The sequence below is a fragment of the Hyaena hyaena genome, unplaced genomic scaffold, assembly GCF_003009895.1.
Source record: "Hyaena hyaena isolate Hyena2069 unplaced genomic scaffold, ASM300989v1 scaffold_892, whole genome shotgun sequence".
In the NCBI taxonomy this organism is placed as follows: domain Eukaryota; kingdom Metazoa; phylum Chordata; class Mammalia; order Carnivora; family Hyaenidae; genus Hyaena; species Hyaena hyaena.
Window position 1 is genome coordinate 345,614 of NW_024081509.1, and position 18,137 is coordinate 363,750.

Genomic DNA, 18,137 nt, shown 5'->3' on the forward strand with positions numbered 1-18,137 from the left:
AAAACTTATCATAACCATGAATCTTAATTCTGAAATATAATATATATCCATAAATCTTTTTATATCTGAAAATAATTTTAAAAGACGCCATTACAGGCAAAATAGAGACTTATATATATAGTAAACATAACCTAATTTTTTCTTTAACAACTTGTCAACAATAACTATGTCAGGCTGGTGGTTATTATCTTTTTTGGCATTTTCTATGCATTACAAATTTTCTACAACATGCATATATTCATTTATAAATGAAAAACAGTATTTTATACAAAGATAAGTCAGATTACACTTAGGTTACATCAAAATAATATAAAACGACTCTCTTTCCCTATACATTCTTAATTGACAGATTTAGGATGACAGTAGCTGCTACATAAGTCATGTCACTCAACACAATAAGCATTTTCTACATGAAGAAATGTCATTTTTATAAGGAATCACTTTTAAGTTTCTTTAAAAGTTGAGTTGTTAAATAAAAATCAGATTTCATAAATTTACATTTTAAGATAATTAAAACTAACAAACATAATTACAAGTACCTTCTATGTTGCTAACACCCTTTTCTGTCTTTGGGGGCTAAAATAAGACATGAACTAGTAATCCATGTAACACCATAAGACCAGGCCCTATTTATCACAGACACTAACCAAACAAGGGAAGATAGACATATGGCTTTCCTCAGGCTGCGGAGCTTCCTAGACAGCATATGTGAACTACAAGGATCAAGTTCATTCTAGCACTAATGTTACAACTCAGTTCTAGCATAAAACTCTTCTGCCTTATTGCCAAGTAACTGAATACAAGTTCACCTACTGGTTTGAGCTGATTCAATGGGCAAACGCGACACATCCGCATGTCTGAGAACTGTACAGTGATTCTGCCCTTTGGGGTGATGCGAGTCACCGTGCCTTCTCCAAACTCATCATGCATGACTTGTCCCCCCAGGCGCAGGCGACCATCGATGCCTCCGATCACAGCCAGGACTGCCATGAGGCCCCCCACCTCTGGGTTTTCAGAGTCAGGAAAGTAATCCTCTAACAGGGCCTAGTGCAGACAGATAGCCAGTTTGAAGAAGACAGCCAAGGGTACTGCCTGTTTCTTATACATTTACAACTAAGCCAAGTTATTTTTATACTAGTTTCTTCAATAGTTATTTCCACTACAATATGTTTTAAAATATCTTTAAACAAAATACATGTCATTTAAAAAGATAATTTAAAAGTTAAATCAACATTCTACAAAGAAAAACTAGCAGATCTGAAAACGCAGCACCCACCCCCTCTGGTGGCTTTCCTGTGCAGCTGCGGGTGACAGAGTGGAGCTGAGAGTTGATGTACTTGTTTATGAGTCCATTCCACTGACCCAGGGAGTGAAGTGTGCGGAGCAGCGCCACCACCTCTTCTGCCAGGGTACTGCTATGAGTGGCGGTCAGAGAGGCCTGTGGGCGTGCCCTCCGCCGCCTCAGAGTAGATTCTGAAAGAGATACATGAGAGAGGAGCTACATGGTGCCCTGCTCACTGAACCAGGACACAAGTAAGGAGAGCTGCCCACCTCTGAGGAATGGGATGTCTGAAGAACAGGTGGTGAGCAAGCTGCCCAAGAAACCAAATAGCTTTTCCACAAGGCATTTCATGTCCCTTGCCCTTTCGATCTTGTCCCATGATGGAAGCACTGCTTGCAGTAAATGCACAGCTAAGATCTGATAAAAGGCAATTTAAAATGGTAAACATTAAAGAAACCCATAACCTGTGGTTTTACATTAAGAGGTAACAAATTTTTATTTTATTTTTTGTCCCTATAATCCAATTAATCATGTGAAAATTTAGATATCTATTACACCCAAGTTGATTAATGATATAGATTATCAGGAGTTAAAAAAAGCTACATTACAGATGCAGATATTCATTTAATTAAAAAAAAATAATTCTTTTCAGCTTAATTCTTCTAAAGACAAGCAGATAAGAGAAGCTAGTAGTATTCATCACTTCAAAGAAAAGCAAGTCAACTACAGTTTAGCAACTTAAAGTAAATTTAAAATAATTAAGAACTTCAGCCCCTTGCACTAGAAAATGTACTCTGGGTTAGTTCCAGCTCTTTTCTGAACTCATTGAGTACAGGCACCTAATTATGATGACTAGGAGAATTGGTATCTTGATGTCACCTCTTAAGGGGGGGAGGGTCACAGTTTTCAAAATTCACACTGAATAGGATCAGCCAGCAGAATAATTACCTGTCGCTGCAGCGAGGCGGCAGTGAAAGGTGCATGTCCCTCCACAACCTTCATGAGCAGGGCAATCCACTGTGGGGAACTGAGGGCAGCACACATGTGTGGTGTGAGCGCAATGCTCCGCACGAAGCCCAACGTGCACCAGCTCCGGTGCTGTTCCCGGCATACCAGTCTGTTTGGGGAAGCTGCCAGAGTGAAACAAACCAGCTTGACACCAAATTTTGAGAAAATAAATACTCAGTACAATCTGCACTTTTAATGTACTTACCAGGTTATGTTCAATAGCAGCCTACTTTACCAATATATTACAATTTCACTAATTCAAAGTGAGAAGAGTGGGAGAAAACCCTGCTCAAGGAACATTTTACAACACTTTTAAAACCTTTAAAGTACATGAGTAACTCACACCAATTAAAGAGTTTCATGTACTTCTTATTTATAGGCAGTAAGAAAATGATTCACTATTCAAACAGCAGTTATTAGAGTACATCTTGTACATTCTTTTAAAACCTCATGTGTTTTATATATCTCCCATGATCAGGGTGCCTGGGTGGCTCAGTGGATTAAGTGTCTGATTCTTGATTTCAGCTCAGGTCATGATCTCTTACTTCATGAGTTTGAGCCACATGAAGGGCTCTCTGCTGACAGCATGGAGCCTGCCTGGAATTCTCTCTCTGCCTCTCCCAAACTCACTCACGCACATGTGTGCACACACATGCTCTCTCTCTCAAAATAAATGCATTTAAAAAATAATAACAATATATATCTCCGGTGATCTTGTTTATACTTCTTCTGCACCATAAATTTCCAATCCAAATTTAGTAAGTCTACAAGTAAAAATAGAACAAGACTAGGGGGCTTTTATGAGGTTTATCCAATTTGACTGACACAATTGACCCTGTCTGCCCTTCCCTACTTCCAAGTCTCTGCTCATGGAAACCCAGGGGCTTCCAATCTTCCCTAGCAGAGGCCTGCCTGCCAGGGTCCAGTTCTCCTGCTCTCTAGGCTTCCAGAGGCACCGCCATCAGACACATGTTCATGCCTGCACTCAGTTACACTCACACCCACCCACACATACATCAACTTTCACACAGTCACACCCTACCACAATCCCACACTCATTCTCATAGTCACTGATATACTGACACACAATCATAATTACAGCACAAACATAAACACACCCAGCTACTCACAAACATTCCTTCCTCACTTCACACTCACACCTATAGCACTTAACATACTCAGTCTCACTCAGAGACACACTCTTACACACTCACACCCAGACTCACTCACACATACTCACAAGCACTCTCACATGCTCCTCCCATTTCATCAACTCCTCTCCAGACTTACACATATTCACATTTTCATACAAACATTTTAGTGGGTTGAACTGTATCCCCCAAAATTCATGTTTACCCAAAACCTCAGAATGAGGCCTTATCTGAAAACAAACTCTTTCCAGATATACTTAAAGTAAGGATTGATATAATACTGTATTGGATCAGAGTGACCCATAAATCCAATGAAAGTCCTTATAAGAGGCAGAAAAGGGCATAAAGAGACATAGGGCAGTCCTCTGTATGAAAATGAGGCAGAGCCCAGAGTGCTATGGCCTCAAGCTAAGACACCTTGGAGGTACCAAAAGCTGGAAGAGATGGAAAGGATCCACTTCTAAAGTCTTTGCAGGGAACACAGCCCTGCTAACACCTTGATGTTGGACTTCTGGTCTTCAAAACCCCTTGATGTTGGAAAATCTGGCCTCCATAACTCCATTGTGGCTTGAACTGTGTCCTACCTCCTCCCAAAAGGAATATGTTGAAGACCTAACACTTAGCACCTTAGAATGTGACCTTATATAGAAATGGGGCCAGGGGAGATATAATTTGTTTAGGAGAAGTTAAACTAGACTAGGCTAGGTCCCTAATCCAATTATGACCCATGTCCTTATAAAAAGGTGAGATTTCAAAACAGACACACACAGGTCAGTAATCTACAAACTAAAGAATGCCAAAGATTGCCAGCAAACTACCAGAAGTTAGGGGAGAGGCCTAGAACAGATCCTTCCCTCACAGCTGTCAGAAGGAACCAGCTCTGCTGACACCCTGAACTTCCAGCCTCTAGAACAGGGAGAAAAAAATTTCTAATATTTAGGCCACCCAAGTATATGGTACTTTGATGTGGCAGCCCAAACTAACCAAGTTTGCAGTAAGTTGTTACAGCAGCCCTAGGACACTAAAACACATGCACACTCACCCTCATGCTCACACTGACACACACACAAAATTCATAGCCCCAGTACTCTGTAGGCCACAACTATTCATTGCATACATGTTTTGTCCGTTGTTCCACTTTCCACTAACATTCGCAGCAGTCCACACAGGGTCTTGGTGGCTTCGCTCTGCATGATTTCAGCATGGACTCCAGCAGAGAGACAAAGAGTTTGCAGTAAATTAACAGTACTGGTAAGCATCACTGCAGTGGGATGAATGTTCCTTTCAATTTGTTCAGCTTCTGAAAAAAGTATCAAAATAAGAAGCTATATTACCAAATAGAACTGGAAAATGCTCTGCATGTAATTTAAGGGATTCCATAACAGTTTTTAAAGAAACTTAATATCACAATTTTTACTGTGGAAAGGGAAGTAGCTCTTTACAAGAAAAGAATTCAGAATGCACTAAACACCATAATCATCTCTGTCCCCACCTTCCTCTAAGAAAATAAGCCTTCCAAATTACAGTTTAATTTTTTAAAGCAATCTCCACATACAGCTTAGAAGCACTAAAACAATTACAGTGATTTATTCTTTTAGAAAGACAACTTATCAAATGCCAAGAACTTGCTGATGAGCTAGCTATGCCCTGGATGAAGACTGATGTGCCTGCGCCATGGAGGGAAGCAGAGGCTCATGTGTCAAGGCCATTGACTTTCTGACAAGGTGGCACATGACAACCAAGATACAGTTCTGTCACTTAGCCAGCTCTGCTCAGGCCCTGACTTATCTGAGTGAAGCCCTCAGACAGAGGACTGGGAGGAGGAACAACAGGCACAGCATCGTGTGCTGAGATGCAGTGATAACAAAATAAGCCCTGACCAACTATGCACGACTCCAGGTTTCACATATATTACTCTGAATAGCCCCATAAGGCATCATCTGTTTACATCTGAGGGGGCCTGGATCTGCACAAGTGACATGGATGGAGCACAGCTTTTTCCACTCTCCACACCACCTATCCTCTACTGAGCTTACCCTCTTAGGTTTCCTCTCCTGACCATGCAGTGCACACAGCCAGTACCTGAACCCCAGGAATCAGCCCCGGCCTCCTGGACAGTCTCACGGAGACCAGCCATGGGAAGCTTCATTCATACATCCCAAAGTCTTTTGGACACATCGGAAAATGTCATTAAGTCCTCCTCCCACAACCTTGGATTTACTTAGATAGGATTTTAACACTCTGGGTTTACTCTGGATTTTCATTTCTGGTTTCCTTAAGGCATTACTATACTGACTAATTCCACATTATTCCTAGTCCACCAGGCACGGGCTCACTACCTCACACAGAAGGCTCAGAACCAATTGAAAAGTTCCACTAGAGGTGAAGACATAGCAAGCAAGCCCTACAGTGATAAACTCTACTGGACCGTCCCCAAAGGAAGCAAGGGAGTAAAATCCAGGTAGGCTCCCAGTTACCAGAACCATGCTTTTAACTCCTGCATCAGAATCACTTGGGGCTCATTTGAATTGACCCTTTAGGAGCAAGTCTAAAATTAAAGAGCACTGTCTGCAGCTGAGTCCTGACACACTATTCTTCTCACTCCCAGATTTAAAGGATAGCCAGCTAACATTAGCACATAGTTTGCCAGGCTGCCCCAGACTATACAGCCCCAAGGTACCCACCAGAGTCATCCTCTGTGTCCGAGTCCTCTGCTGAGGGCTGTGTGGAGGCCGGCAGCTCTGCCAACTTGAGGTCATACTTCCCCTCTTTCCCCATCCTGTACGAATTGGTGCTGCCGGTGTCCCACTGGACCCTGATCCATCCGTCCTCTCCAAGTTCACCAATCACACGGCCAAGACCAGGAGGAGGTCCATCCTGAGGAAGCCAAAACAAAGGTCAGTTAAGAGGGCCCATGTGTGTTCTGTCACACAAAACCTGTAAGGACTGCTGTGTCACTGTGCCCACAGACTGCTCCAAACCCAACTACACCAACTCACATCATCATCTTAAATGAAACATCAGGAAATAACTAGCTTATGTTGCTTTACCAAAGAGGTAAGTGAGGGGGAAAAAATCACCTCAATTAGCATTCTCTGTAAACCAATACAGAGATGAGACTTTCCAGCCTAGGCCTGGTGCCTTGTTCCTTGGCCTCCTCGACCTCTCCCGTGAGCTTCAGAAGACCAGAAACCTGAAACAAGCACCAGGATCTCCTCGTTTCCTTTTGTCCTTCAGTTTTCTCTCTGGAATCTAGAGTTAAGACTCTGTCTCTCATATGTATGAGTGAAAGCTGTTTTTACGATACTACTACCTGTTCTAGGACACTTCTGAGATGATTCCAATAAGGCCCATGCTTAACAATGAGACTGAGAAAACTTAGAGGTGACAAGAATGCTACCACACTGTAAGAAGGTGAACACTGTCCTTAGCTAGTCACTACAGTAATGACACAGATACCAGCCCCTACCATCTCTACCTTGTAAGACCTCACAGAAGCTTGGGAGTGATACAGCATGAGGAGAAACAGAGAGGTGGACACCAGCCAGGTGTCACAACTGAAACTGCTAGGTTGGGGCACTAAGTGGGTACGTGGCCATCAGCTCGCAGAGGCAGCACCTGGGTTTTTCTGCGTCACAGCTTTTAGAACATTATTAATAAGATGAAATGTACTCTCTCCTGGTTACTATTCTTCCTACTCAAGGCTGCACCTCAAATTGAGCCCATGCCAGGGAGTATTCTAAAAACAGCTATGACTCCTTAAAGACATGATACTGCTTGAGGTGCCCCTACAGCCACTGATACTCTTTACTTGTTTTGACTCTATTCACCTGCCCAGGAATCAACAACTATGATATCTGTCAATTGCACAGGCCCTGAGATAAGATAATTATATATTCTGGGGAAAGGCAAGATGGAGGAGAAGTAGGGAGCTCCATGCATTACGCTTGCACCCATCTATCAAACAGAGAAGGCCTGAAGTCATAGGGCACTAAGCCAAAGGAATTTGGGAAGAGAAAAAGACAGAGTACACTGGGAAGGCAACCTCGTAAGTGCAGCTATCTCAAGAAACAAGCCAAAGTACACAGGGTTGAGAGACCCAAATATCACTACAAGTAGGGAAATAAAATAACCAAAGTCTCAACAAGAGAAACCAAGAGACACCATTCAAAGAACACTTCCTGAATGGACAGGCCCTAGACAGTCAAAAAGCCATCTTTAATACAGCAGAACCAAAAAAAACAGAGTGCAAAACAAGCTTTTAAAATTAACAAGAGATAGAAAGCTAACCAAAATGATGAAATGGAAGAACTCTCTTCCAAAAAAATTCCAGGAAGAAATGACAGCTAAAGAACTGCTCAAAACAAATATAAGCAACATAACTGAACAAGAGTTTAGAACAATAGGGATAAAATAAATCGCTGGGCTTCAAAAAGGCATAGAAAACATCAAGAAACTATTGCCACAGAGACTATGGAGCTTAAAAATAGTTGTGATGAATTAAAAAATGCTATAAATGTGATACATAATAAAATGGAAGTGTCCAATGAATGAATTGAAGAGGCAAAAAGGAGAATAAGTGATTTAAAAGACACGACTATAGAAAAAGAGGAAGCTGAGAAAAAGAAACAGATCCAGGACACGAAAGGAGAGTTCAAGAGCTCAGCGATAACACTCAAATGGAAAAGTATCCATATCACAGGAATTCCAGAAGAGGAAGAGAGAAGGAAAGGCGCAGGAGGAGTCCTTAAACAAATTATAGAAGAGAACTTCCCCAATCTGGAGAAGGAAACAGACACTGAAACCCAAGAGGCACAGAGAACACCCCTCAGACGTAACTTGAGTTGATCTCTGCACAACATAGTGAAACTGGCAAAATATAAAGACAAAGAGAGAATTCTGAAAGCAGCTAGGGATATAAGGGCCCTAACATACAAAGGGAAACCTATCAGAGTACTTACAGACCTATCTATTGAAACTTGGCAGGCCAGAAAAGAATGGCAGGAAATCTTCAATGTGGTGAACAGAAAATATATGCAGCCAAGAATCCTTTATCCAGTAAACCTGTTATTCAGAATAGGAAAGGTAAAGTCTTCCCAAAAAAACAAAAGATGAAAGAATTCGTCACCACTAAACCAGCCGTATAAGAAATCCTGAGGGGGACGCTCTGACGGAAAAGTTGCAAGGAACGCAAGATACCAGAGACACCACCACAAGCATGAATCCCACAAAGGACACGATGACTCTAAATCCATATTTTTCAATAATAACGCTGAATGTAAATGGACTAAATGCCCCAATCAAAAGACATAGGGTAGCAGAATGGATAAAAAACCAAAATAATTCTATTTACTGTCTATAAGAAACTCATTTTAGACTGGAGGAAAACTTCAGATTAAAAGTAAGGGGATGAAGAAATATCTATCATGCTACTGGAAGTCAAAAGAAAGCTGGAGTAGCTATACTTATATCAGACAAACTGGAGTTTAAAATAAGGCAAAAAAAATGGATGAAAAAGGATTATATATTAATTGCAGGGTCTATCCAACAGGAAGAGCTAACAATTGTAAATGTCCATGCAGCAAATACGGATACACCAAAATATATAAAAAGAAACAACCTTATGGATAAGAATGTGCTAAAAGCAGGGGACTTTAATACTCCACTTACAGCAATGGATAGATCAACTAGACAGAAAATCACTAACGAAACAATGGAATTGAATGACACATTGACCAGATGGATTTCACAGATACATTTAGAACTCTACATCCTGAGGCCAGGGAATTCAATTTCTTCTCAAGTGTGCATGGCACATTGTCCATGATAAATCACATACTGGGACATAAAGCAGCCCTCAATAAATATAAAAGAATTGAGATCATACCATGCACACTTTCAGATCACAATGCTATGAAACTGGTATCAATCACAGGAAGAAGTCAGGAAAACCTCCAAAAACATGGAGGTTAAAGAACACCCTAATAAAGAACGAATGGGCCAATCAGGCAATTAGATAAGAAATCAAAAAATATATGGAAACAAATGAAAATGAAAATACAACAACCCAAACTCTATGAGATTTGGCAGAGGCAATCCTAAGAGGAAAGTACACTAAACTCCAAGCCTATTTCAAGAAAATTATAAAAGCGCAAATACAAAATCTAACAGCACACCTAAAGGAACTAGAGGGAGAGCAAGAGGAGCACCCCAAACCCACTAGAAGAAAAATAATAAAAATCAGGGCAGAAATAATATAGAAACCAAAAAACAAACAAACAAAAATAACAGTTGAACAGATCAATGAAACCAAGAGTTGGTTTTTTGAAAAAATAAACAAAATTGACAAACCTCTAGCCAGGCTTCTCAAAAAGAAAAGACAGAGTACTGAAATAGACAAATTCATGAATGAAAATGAACTTATTACAACCAACACCTCAGAAATACAAGCAATTATCAGGGAATACTATGAAAAACTATATGCCAACAAACTAGACAACTTAGAAGAAATGAACAAATAACTAAACACACACTCACTACCAAAATGCACAAGGGATGAGATAGAAAATCTGAACAGACCCATAACTAGTGAGGAAATCGAATCAGTCATCAAAAATCCCCAACAAATAAGAGCCCTGGACATGATGGCTTCCCTGGGAATTCTACATTTAAACAGAGTTAATACCCATTCTTCTCAAGCTATTCCAAAAAACAGAAATCAAAGGAAAACTTCCGGACTCAATCTACGAAGCCAGCATCACTTTGATTCCCAAGTCAGACAGAGACCCGGCAATAAAGGAGAACTATAGGCCAATATCCTTGCTGAAAACAGATGCAAAAATCCTCAACAAGATCCTTGCAAATCGAATCTAACAGCACATAAAAAGAATTATCCACCAAGATCAAGTGGGATTCATTCCTGGGTTACAGGGATGGTTCAATATTCGCAAATCAATCAATGTGATCCATCACATCAAGAAAAGATAAAAACCATATGATCCTGTCGATAGATGCAGAAAAAGCATTTGACAAAATACAGCATCCCTGCTTACTAAAGTCCCTCGAGAAAGGTGGGATAGAAGGAACTTATTTAAACATCATAAAAGCCATTTATGAGAAGCCCTCAGCTAACGTCATCTTCAACGGGGAAAAAAACTGAGAGCTTTCCCCCTAGGATCAGGAACATGACAGGGATGTCCACTCTCACCACTGTTGTTTAACATAGTGCTGGAAGTCCTGGCATTAGCATTCAGACAACAAAAGGAAATAAAAGGCCTCAGAATTTGTAAAGCAAAGTCAAACTTTCATGTTTCGCAGACGACATGATACACTACATAGAAAACCCAATAATCTCTGCCAGAAGCCTACTAGAACTGACCCATGAATTCAGCAAAGTTGCAGGGTACAAAATTAATGTACAGAAATCAGCTGCATTTTTATACACCAATAATGAAGCAACAGAAAGAGAAATCAAGAAACTGATACCATTCACAATTTCACAAAAAAAATATAAAAATACCTAGGAGTAAACCCAAACAAAGATATAAGAGCTCTGTATGATGAAAACTATAGAAAACTTATGTAGGAATTTGAAGAAGACATAAAGAAATGGAAAAACATTCCATGTTCATGGGTCAGAAGAATAAATACTGTTAAAATGTCATTACTACCCAAAGCAGTCTACACATTCAATGCAATCCCAATCAAAATTACACCAACATCCTTCTCAAAACAAGAACAAACTATCCTAAAATTTGTATGGAACCACAAAAGACCCCAAATAGCCAATGTAATATTGAAGAAGAAAACCAAAACGGAAGGCATCACAATCCCGGACTTTAGCCTCTACTACAAAGCTGTCATCATCAAGAGAGTATGGTATTGGCACAAAAGCAGACACATAGACCAATGGAACAGAATAGAGAACTCAGAATTGGACCCACAAATGTATGGCCAACTAATCTTTGACAAAGCATGAAAGAGTATCCAAAGGAAAAAAGACAGCCTCTTTAACAGATGGTGCTGGGAGAACTGGACAACAACATGCAGAAGAACAAAACTAAATCATTTTCTAACACAATACACCAAAATAAACTCAAAATGGAAAACTCAGATTCCTAAATGTGAGACAGGAAACCATCAAAACCCTAGAGGAGAAAGCAGGAAACAACCTCCTTTACCTCCACCGCAGCAATTTCTTACTTGACACATCCCCAAAGGCAAAGGAATCAAATGAAAAAAGGAACTACTGGGACCTCATCAAGATAAAAGCTTCTGCACGGCAATGGAAACAATCATTAAAACTAATAGGCAACTGACAGAATGGGAAAAGATAGTTGCTAATGACATATCAGATAAAGGGCTACTGTCTAAAACCTATAAGGAACTCGTCAAACTCCACACCCAAAAAACAAATAATCCAGTGAAGAAATGGGCAGAAGATATGAACAGACACTTCTTCAAAGAGGACTTCCAGATGGCCAACAGACTCATGAAACGATGCTCATCGTCCCTCATCATCAGGGAAATACAAATCAAAACCACACTGAGATATCACCTCATGCCAGTCAGAGTGGCTAAAATGAACAAATCAGGAGACTCTAGATGCTGGTGAGGATGTAGAGAAATGGGCCTCCTCCTACACCATTGGTGGGAATATAAGTTGGTGCAACCTCTTTGGAAAACCGTAGAGAGGTTCCTCAAAAAATTAACAACAGAACTCCCCTATGACCCAGCAGTAGCACTGCTAGGAATTTACCCAAGGGATACAGGAGTGCTGATACAAAGGGGCACATGAACCCCAATGATAAAAGCAGCAATCTCAACAATAGCCAAAACATGGAAAGAACCTAAATGTCCATCAACTGACGAATGGATCAAGAAGATATGGTTTATCTATACAATGGAATACTACACGGCAATGAGAATGAATGAAATCTGGCCATGTGTATCAACATGGATGGAACTAGAGGGTTTCATGATAAGCGAAATAAGTCAGGCAGGGAAGGACAGATACCATATGATTGCACATATAGGTGGATTATGAGGAAGCTAACAGAGCACCCTGAGGGAGAATAAGGGGAAAAATAGCTGTGGAGAGGGAGGGAGGCAAACCATGAGAGACTCTTGAATGCTGAGAACAAACTGAGGGCTGATGGAGATGGGGAAGAGGGGAAGTGGGGTGATGGGCATGGAGGAGAGCACTTGTTGGGATGACACCGTGTTTCTGTGGGTTTTTTTATTTTATTTTTTATTTTTTTTACAAATAGTTTATTGTCAGGTTGGTTTCCTTATAACACCCAGTTCTCATCCCCACAAGTGCCCCCCTCCATGCCAATCTCCTCCCTCTCCCCCCCCACATCCATCAGTCCACAGTTTGTTCTCAGCATTCAAGAGTCTCTCATGGTTTGCCTCTCTCCCTTTCCCCCACCATTTCCCTTTTTCTTCTCCCCCATGGTCCTCCGTTAAGTTCCTCCTAATCCTCCTATACGTGAAAACATATGATATTTGTCCTTCTCTGCCTGACTTATTTCGCTAAGCATAACAGAGCACAGGGTTTTATATGTAAACCAACATGACAATAAACTATTAAAAAAATAAATAAACAAATAAATAGCTAGGTTTACTTGCAAAAAAAAAAAGATAGTTATACATTCCAATTCTACCCATTAATAGCATGCAAGTAAGTATGGTGACTAATATGTGGCTAGTGTGTTTAAAATCAAATCTGAGTACCTGATCACCCCATTTCCAATCAACTCCTCTCATGACCCTGGTTCCAATCTTCATCATAGCAGCCAGTTCTGGTCCTGAAACTGGAAGCTGTACAGGAGCCGTTTCTTTCCTTGTCTCTTCCAAAACTGTAGCAGATGCTCCTCGGGCAGAAGCATTCAATTCCTCTTCAACATTGTCACAACTAGGACCTATCAGAGCATCAAATAAGTTGTGAGCCAATGAGTAGTTACAATTTCCTAATCGTAATATACTTTTAAAAAATTTTATAAATATTCATTTTTGAGAGAGAGAAAAACAGAGCATGGGGGAAGGGCAGAGAGACAGGGAGACACAGAATCCAAAGCAGGCTCCAGGCTCTGAACTATCAGCATAGAGCCAGATGTAGGGCTCAAACCCATGAACCATGAGATCATGACCTGAGCTGATCTCAGATGCTTAACCAACTGGGCCAGCCAGTTTTTTCAAAAATTGGTAAGGACTGATGAAAATAATTATAAAGAATCTGTAATGTATATTTTAGTGAATTATTTTATCAATGTAATAAGTACCATGGAAAGATTTATTGATGAGAATTTAAAAAGATAAATAGAGAACCAAATATATAACATATCAGAAGAGAGGCACCTAGTGGCTCAGTTGGCTCTGAGGTCAATTTCAGATTTCAGCTGAGGTCATGGTCTCATGGTTCATGAGTACAAGCCCCACATCGGGCTCTGCACTGACAGTGTGGAGACTGCTTGGATTCTCTCTCTCTCTCTCTCCCTATCTCTCTGCCCTTCCCTACCTCTCTCTCTCTCTCTGTCTCAAAATAAATAAACTTTAAAAAATTTTAATTAAAAAAGTATCAAAAGATATAAAAGATTAAAAATAATCAATAGAGACATTTAGCCTACATCTAGGAATTATGCCCCCTCTTCCACAAAAAGTAAAATGATTAAGTTAGAACAACCATTCATCACATATTTTTATTAGAATAGAAAAGTAGATGATAACCAACTAAATGTCTCACAATGAGAAATTAACAAAATTTAATTATAATACTATGCAGAAAAGAGCTAAGAAGAACAGAACTGTAGCACTGTCCTTAGGAATGGCTGGTTGCAAGGTAGCCTTCAGCTGGCCTTTGGGAACTTAAGATTTCAGGAGGGCTCCCACCCCTCCCTAACTGATAAGAGGCCTCACAGTACCTAAACTACTTATACAATATGGTCTCTGGTGAAACCTGTTTCCTTCTGAAGGTCTAGATCTTGGGTATATGCCAGGAAGTGCTTAATTCACCTGCCCTGTGCAAACCCTAGGTGCTGAGTCTCTCATGAGCTTCCCAGATAGACAACATTTCACACACAGAATCACAGCTCTTCACTGAGGATGAAGTTCATCATGTGTGACTCGACTAGGAGAGGACTCGCATCAGTTTCTCCCATGCTTTTCCCATGTACCTCTTCCTTTCACTAATTTTGCTCAAGTCTTTCACTGTAGTAAACCTTAGCCCTCAGTGTAACTATACCCCGAGTCTGATGAGGTCTCCTCACAAAGCACTGAATGTGGACACGGTCTTAGGGACTCTGGCATAGGGATGACAGCAGTGGGATTCTCTAGAACAACCTTGACCTGCTGAAATACTGCAAAAGTATTGTTTGGTAAAATGAAGAATAAAGGGGTGGGGCATGATGAATATTTGGTCCTCGACAGCTATGAAATCATCCATAGTATAAAACACAGAAGCTGAACCACCAGCTGCAAGAAGTAAAAATTACAAATGGATTTTACAATGGTAAATTTAATCCCAGGAGTCAGTGTGCTGGATTCCCTGGCTACTTTTGGCCTAGATGGCTAACTTGAGGGAGGGGAAGTACAACCCTGGTAACTCCTTTGGTCTTTGTTCTTTCCTCCAAAGGAAAAGGTGCCCAAACATTCCCAAAGTTGGGCTTGGGTGGGTCAAAAACGTACAGTTTGTGATCCTCTCTCCTTCAAATGGGAGAAAAAAAAGGTTATTCAATTCCTAGAGCTGGAGTCTTTATCTTTGGATAAAGTAAAGCTTTCCCCCAGATTTTCTAGAGGAAACAAATATTCTTTTCTTCTGCTCAACTTAATGGTGCCTAAGTGAGGCCCCAACAAGTGCATCTGTTGCATTCCAGGTAGGAGGGCCCCTGGCAGCTATTATGTTAACTCTGTAAATGCCAAATTTACTGCAAAGGATTTGAATACATTTGCAATAAGAACAAAAGGGGTATTTTTTTTAAGTGCTTTTATATTTTGGGGCTATTATATCTAGACGCATATATAAAATCAATATAAAATATTACATGCTTATAATTTGTTTCTTAATGTTTTTATTTATTTTTGAGGGAGGAGAGAAAGAGCATGAGCGAGGGAGGGGCAGAGAGAGAGGGAACACAGAATCCAAAGCAGGCTCCAGACTCTGAGCTGTCGGCACACAGCCCATTACGGGGCTTGAACCCATGAACTGAGAGATCAGGACCTGAGCCAAAGTCAGATACTCAAACAATTGAGCCACTCAGGTACCCCGCTTATAATATCTGATATGAAAGAAAAATCATCCTGATCAAGGAAAGCAGTAAATATATATTCATGGGACACAACTCCCTTGCTTTCTGCAGCAAGGAGACAGGTTGAAATTTAAACAAAATTTAAACTCTAAACAAACCCTAACCCTACCCCATAATTAATAATTTGTGCTATGACTTTTACCTACTGGGATCCTCTGAAAAAAAGGGAGATGATATAAAAGGACTGACAATTTCTAGAAGGAAATACACATTTGAGACTTTGTTAAAGCATTTTTTACTTGTTCATGAGGTCTTAAGAAATCAGATGCATGAGACTCGCCATATCTCACATGGAAAAGATCTGAAGCCATATGAAACCTTACAGAACCCAAGAGATTGGGAGAAAAAGGACGCGGAATCCACTGAGAAAGCCTTCTAACGTGAGTGCGAACTGCGAAAGATAAAACCGGGCTGGGATCAGAGACTCAAAGGGACGGGGGCGATCCCCCTCTGTGGGGAGTGAGAGGGGAAAGACAGAGGCTGAAACTACTCAAGACATGGTCCCTTCTGCTGGGGAACAGACAAACCTCCGCTCGTGGCACAGAAGGACCGTGCGTGCCAAATCCCTGTATGCCAACTTGTCCTGGAGGGACCACGCGCCACCGCTCCTTTGTGGTCCTGGATGGCTGGACCCTTGGAGGAGCCGCACGCCACCACTCCATTGTGCTCCAAGCTGGCTGGACCCCTAGAGAGGCCGCACACCACCGCTCCTTTGTACTCCTGGCTAGCTGAACCCCAGGAGGAGTTGCGTGCGTACTGGGCCTCTATGCTCCTAGATGGCTGGACACTTAGAGAGAAGGCAAAGGGCTTAAAGCTGGGAGATTTGCCCGTGAATTCGTGTTTCTAGTGACGAGACATGGAGGGACCCGGTTTCCTGCTCTCCAGTGGGCCGGGCGCGCCCCCCCCCCCCCCAGGCAAACCCCCATCCTTGCTCGCCAACCTGACCTGGAGGAAAAGGGAGCGGCGATTCTGGCTCCATCCACAGGACTAGGCAAGAGGCTTGGAATTGCCCTGAGGAGATCACCTGCGAGGTTGTGTCTACTGCAATTTCAGTGGGGCACGTGGACTGTGATTTGGAAACAAGGCCTGGCCCGGGTTAAAGAGCGTGACCCTCTTTGGTTGCACCCCCGGTACAGGGAGTTTAAACACCCAAAAAAGCGAGGTGCAACGCTTGGTTCAAGAAGGGACTGGAGCGCTGCCACTCTCCTCCCCACAACTGCAAAGGCAGAACTCCAACCTGACGCACTGGATCACACCACGCCCATCCCTGCTTGAGAGCTGCGTCCCCCGCCACCGAACACTGACCTGTTAACTCTGGTCACCGGCTTATCAGTCACATTTAGTCCATTCTGTAGATGTAAATTCTACACATACTGACCTTTTCATCTCTTTCTCTCCGGAGTAATTAGACTATACAGTTTCTCTGGATAACAACAGCGTCCTTCTCTCACCTATCCAACCATATTCCACCCTTTAGCTCCTTGAAAAAAGCTTCTTATCCCTTCTGCCTGTTCATTTTATTTCCTTTTGACTCATCCCCTCCCTGTCTTCTGTCTCTTTTTCTATGCTACTCAACCAGCACTACATACACCCGGCTATTTAATTGTAGCTGGGAAATCCAACTGGTTATATGCTTTACTGTTTTTTGTCCATTAGTTTTCTTTTTTCCTTTTCTTTTCTTCTTTTTGACCTTTTTATGTATTTTTTATTTCTATTATTCGGCTTCCCTCCTCCTTCTTTTAACTCTTTCGTTTTCCATCTCGGTTTCCATGTTTGTTGGATTTGTCTGTGCGTTTGTGTGCCTCTGCTCCCTGTGTGTTTGTCTGTCTGTTTTCTTCTCCAGGGCTACCTCAAGAAACAAGCCAAAGTACACATGGTAGAGAGTCCCAATATCACTACGAGTAGGAAAATAAAACAACCAGTGTCTCAACAAGAGAGACCAAGAGATACCATTCAAAAAACACTCTCTGAAAGTCACTCAAAGAGTCTTCTAGGGTACAGCAGTGCTCACAGGTGCAGAGAGCATAACAAGTCTTTAAAACTAACAAGAGACAGAAAGCTAACTAAATGATGAAACAAAAGAACTCTCCTACAAAGAAAGTCCAAGAAGAATTGACAGCTAATGAACTGCTCAAAACAGATATAAGCAGCATAACTGAACAAGATTTTAGAACAATAATCATAAAATTAATAGCTGGGCTTGAAAAAACCATAGGGGACATCAAATAAACTATGGCTACAAACAACATGGAGCATAAAAATATGCATGATAAATTAAATGATGCGATAAATGAGATACATAATAAACTGTACGCGTCCAATGCACGGATTGAAGAGGCAGAAAGGAGAATAAGTGATTTAGAAGACACCATTATAGAAAAAGAGGAAACT

At 41.2% G+C, this 18,137-nt stretch overlaps 1 protein-coding gene across 1 annotated transcript in view; it reads right to left on the reverse strand.

Annotated features, from left to right (window-relative positions):
• The window catches only part of HERC2 (HECT and RLD domain containing E3 ubiquitin protein ligase 2), a 288,041-nt gene that overhangs the window by 114,813 nt on the left and 155,091 nt on the right, over nucleotides 1–18,137 (reverse strand). Inside the window, exons 37-43 of the mRNA XM_039220244.1 lie at nucleotides 13,177–13,364; nucleotides 6,126–6,318; nucleotides 4,559–4,741; nucleotides 2,231–2,412; nucleotides 1,552–1,699; nucleotides 1,277–1,473; nucleotides 814–1,044 (exon numbers count right to left, since the gene is read on the reverse strand). Coding sequence (XP_039076175.1) covers nucleotides 814–1,044; nucleotides 1,277–1,473; nucleotides 1,552–1,699; nucleotides 2,231–2,412; nucleotides 4,559–4,741; nucleotides 6,126–6,318; nucleotides 13,177–13,364 — 1,322 coding nt within the window. The remainder of the gene's footprint in view (nucleotides 1–813; nucleotides 1,045–1,276; nucleotides 1,474–1,551; nucleotides 1,700–2,230; nucleotides 2,413–4,558; nucleotides 4,742–6,125; nucleotides 6,319–13,176; nucleotides 13,365–18,137) is intronic.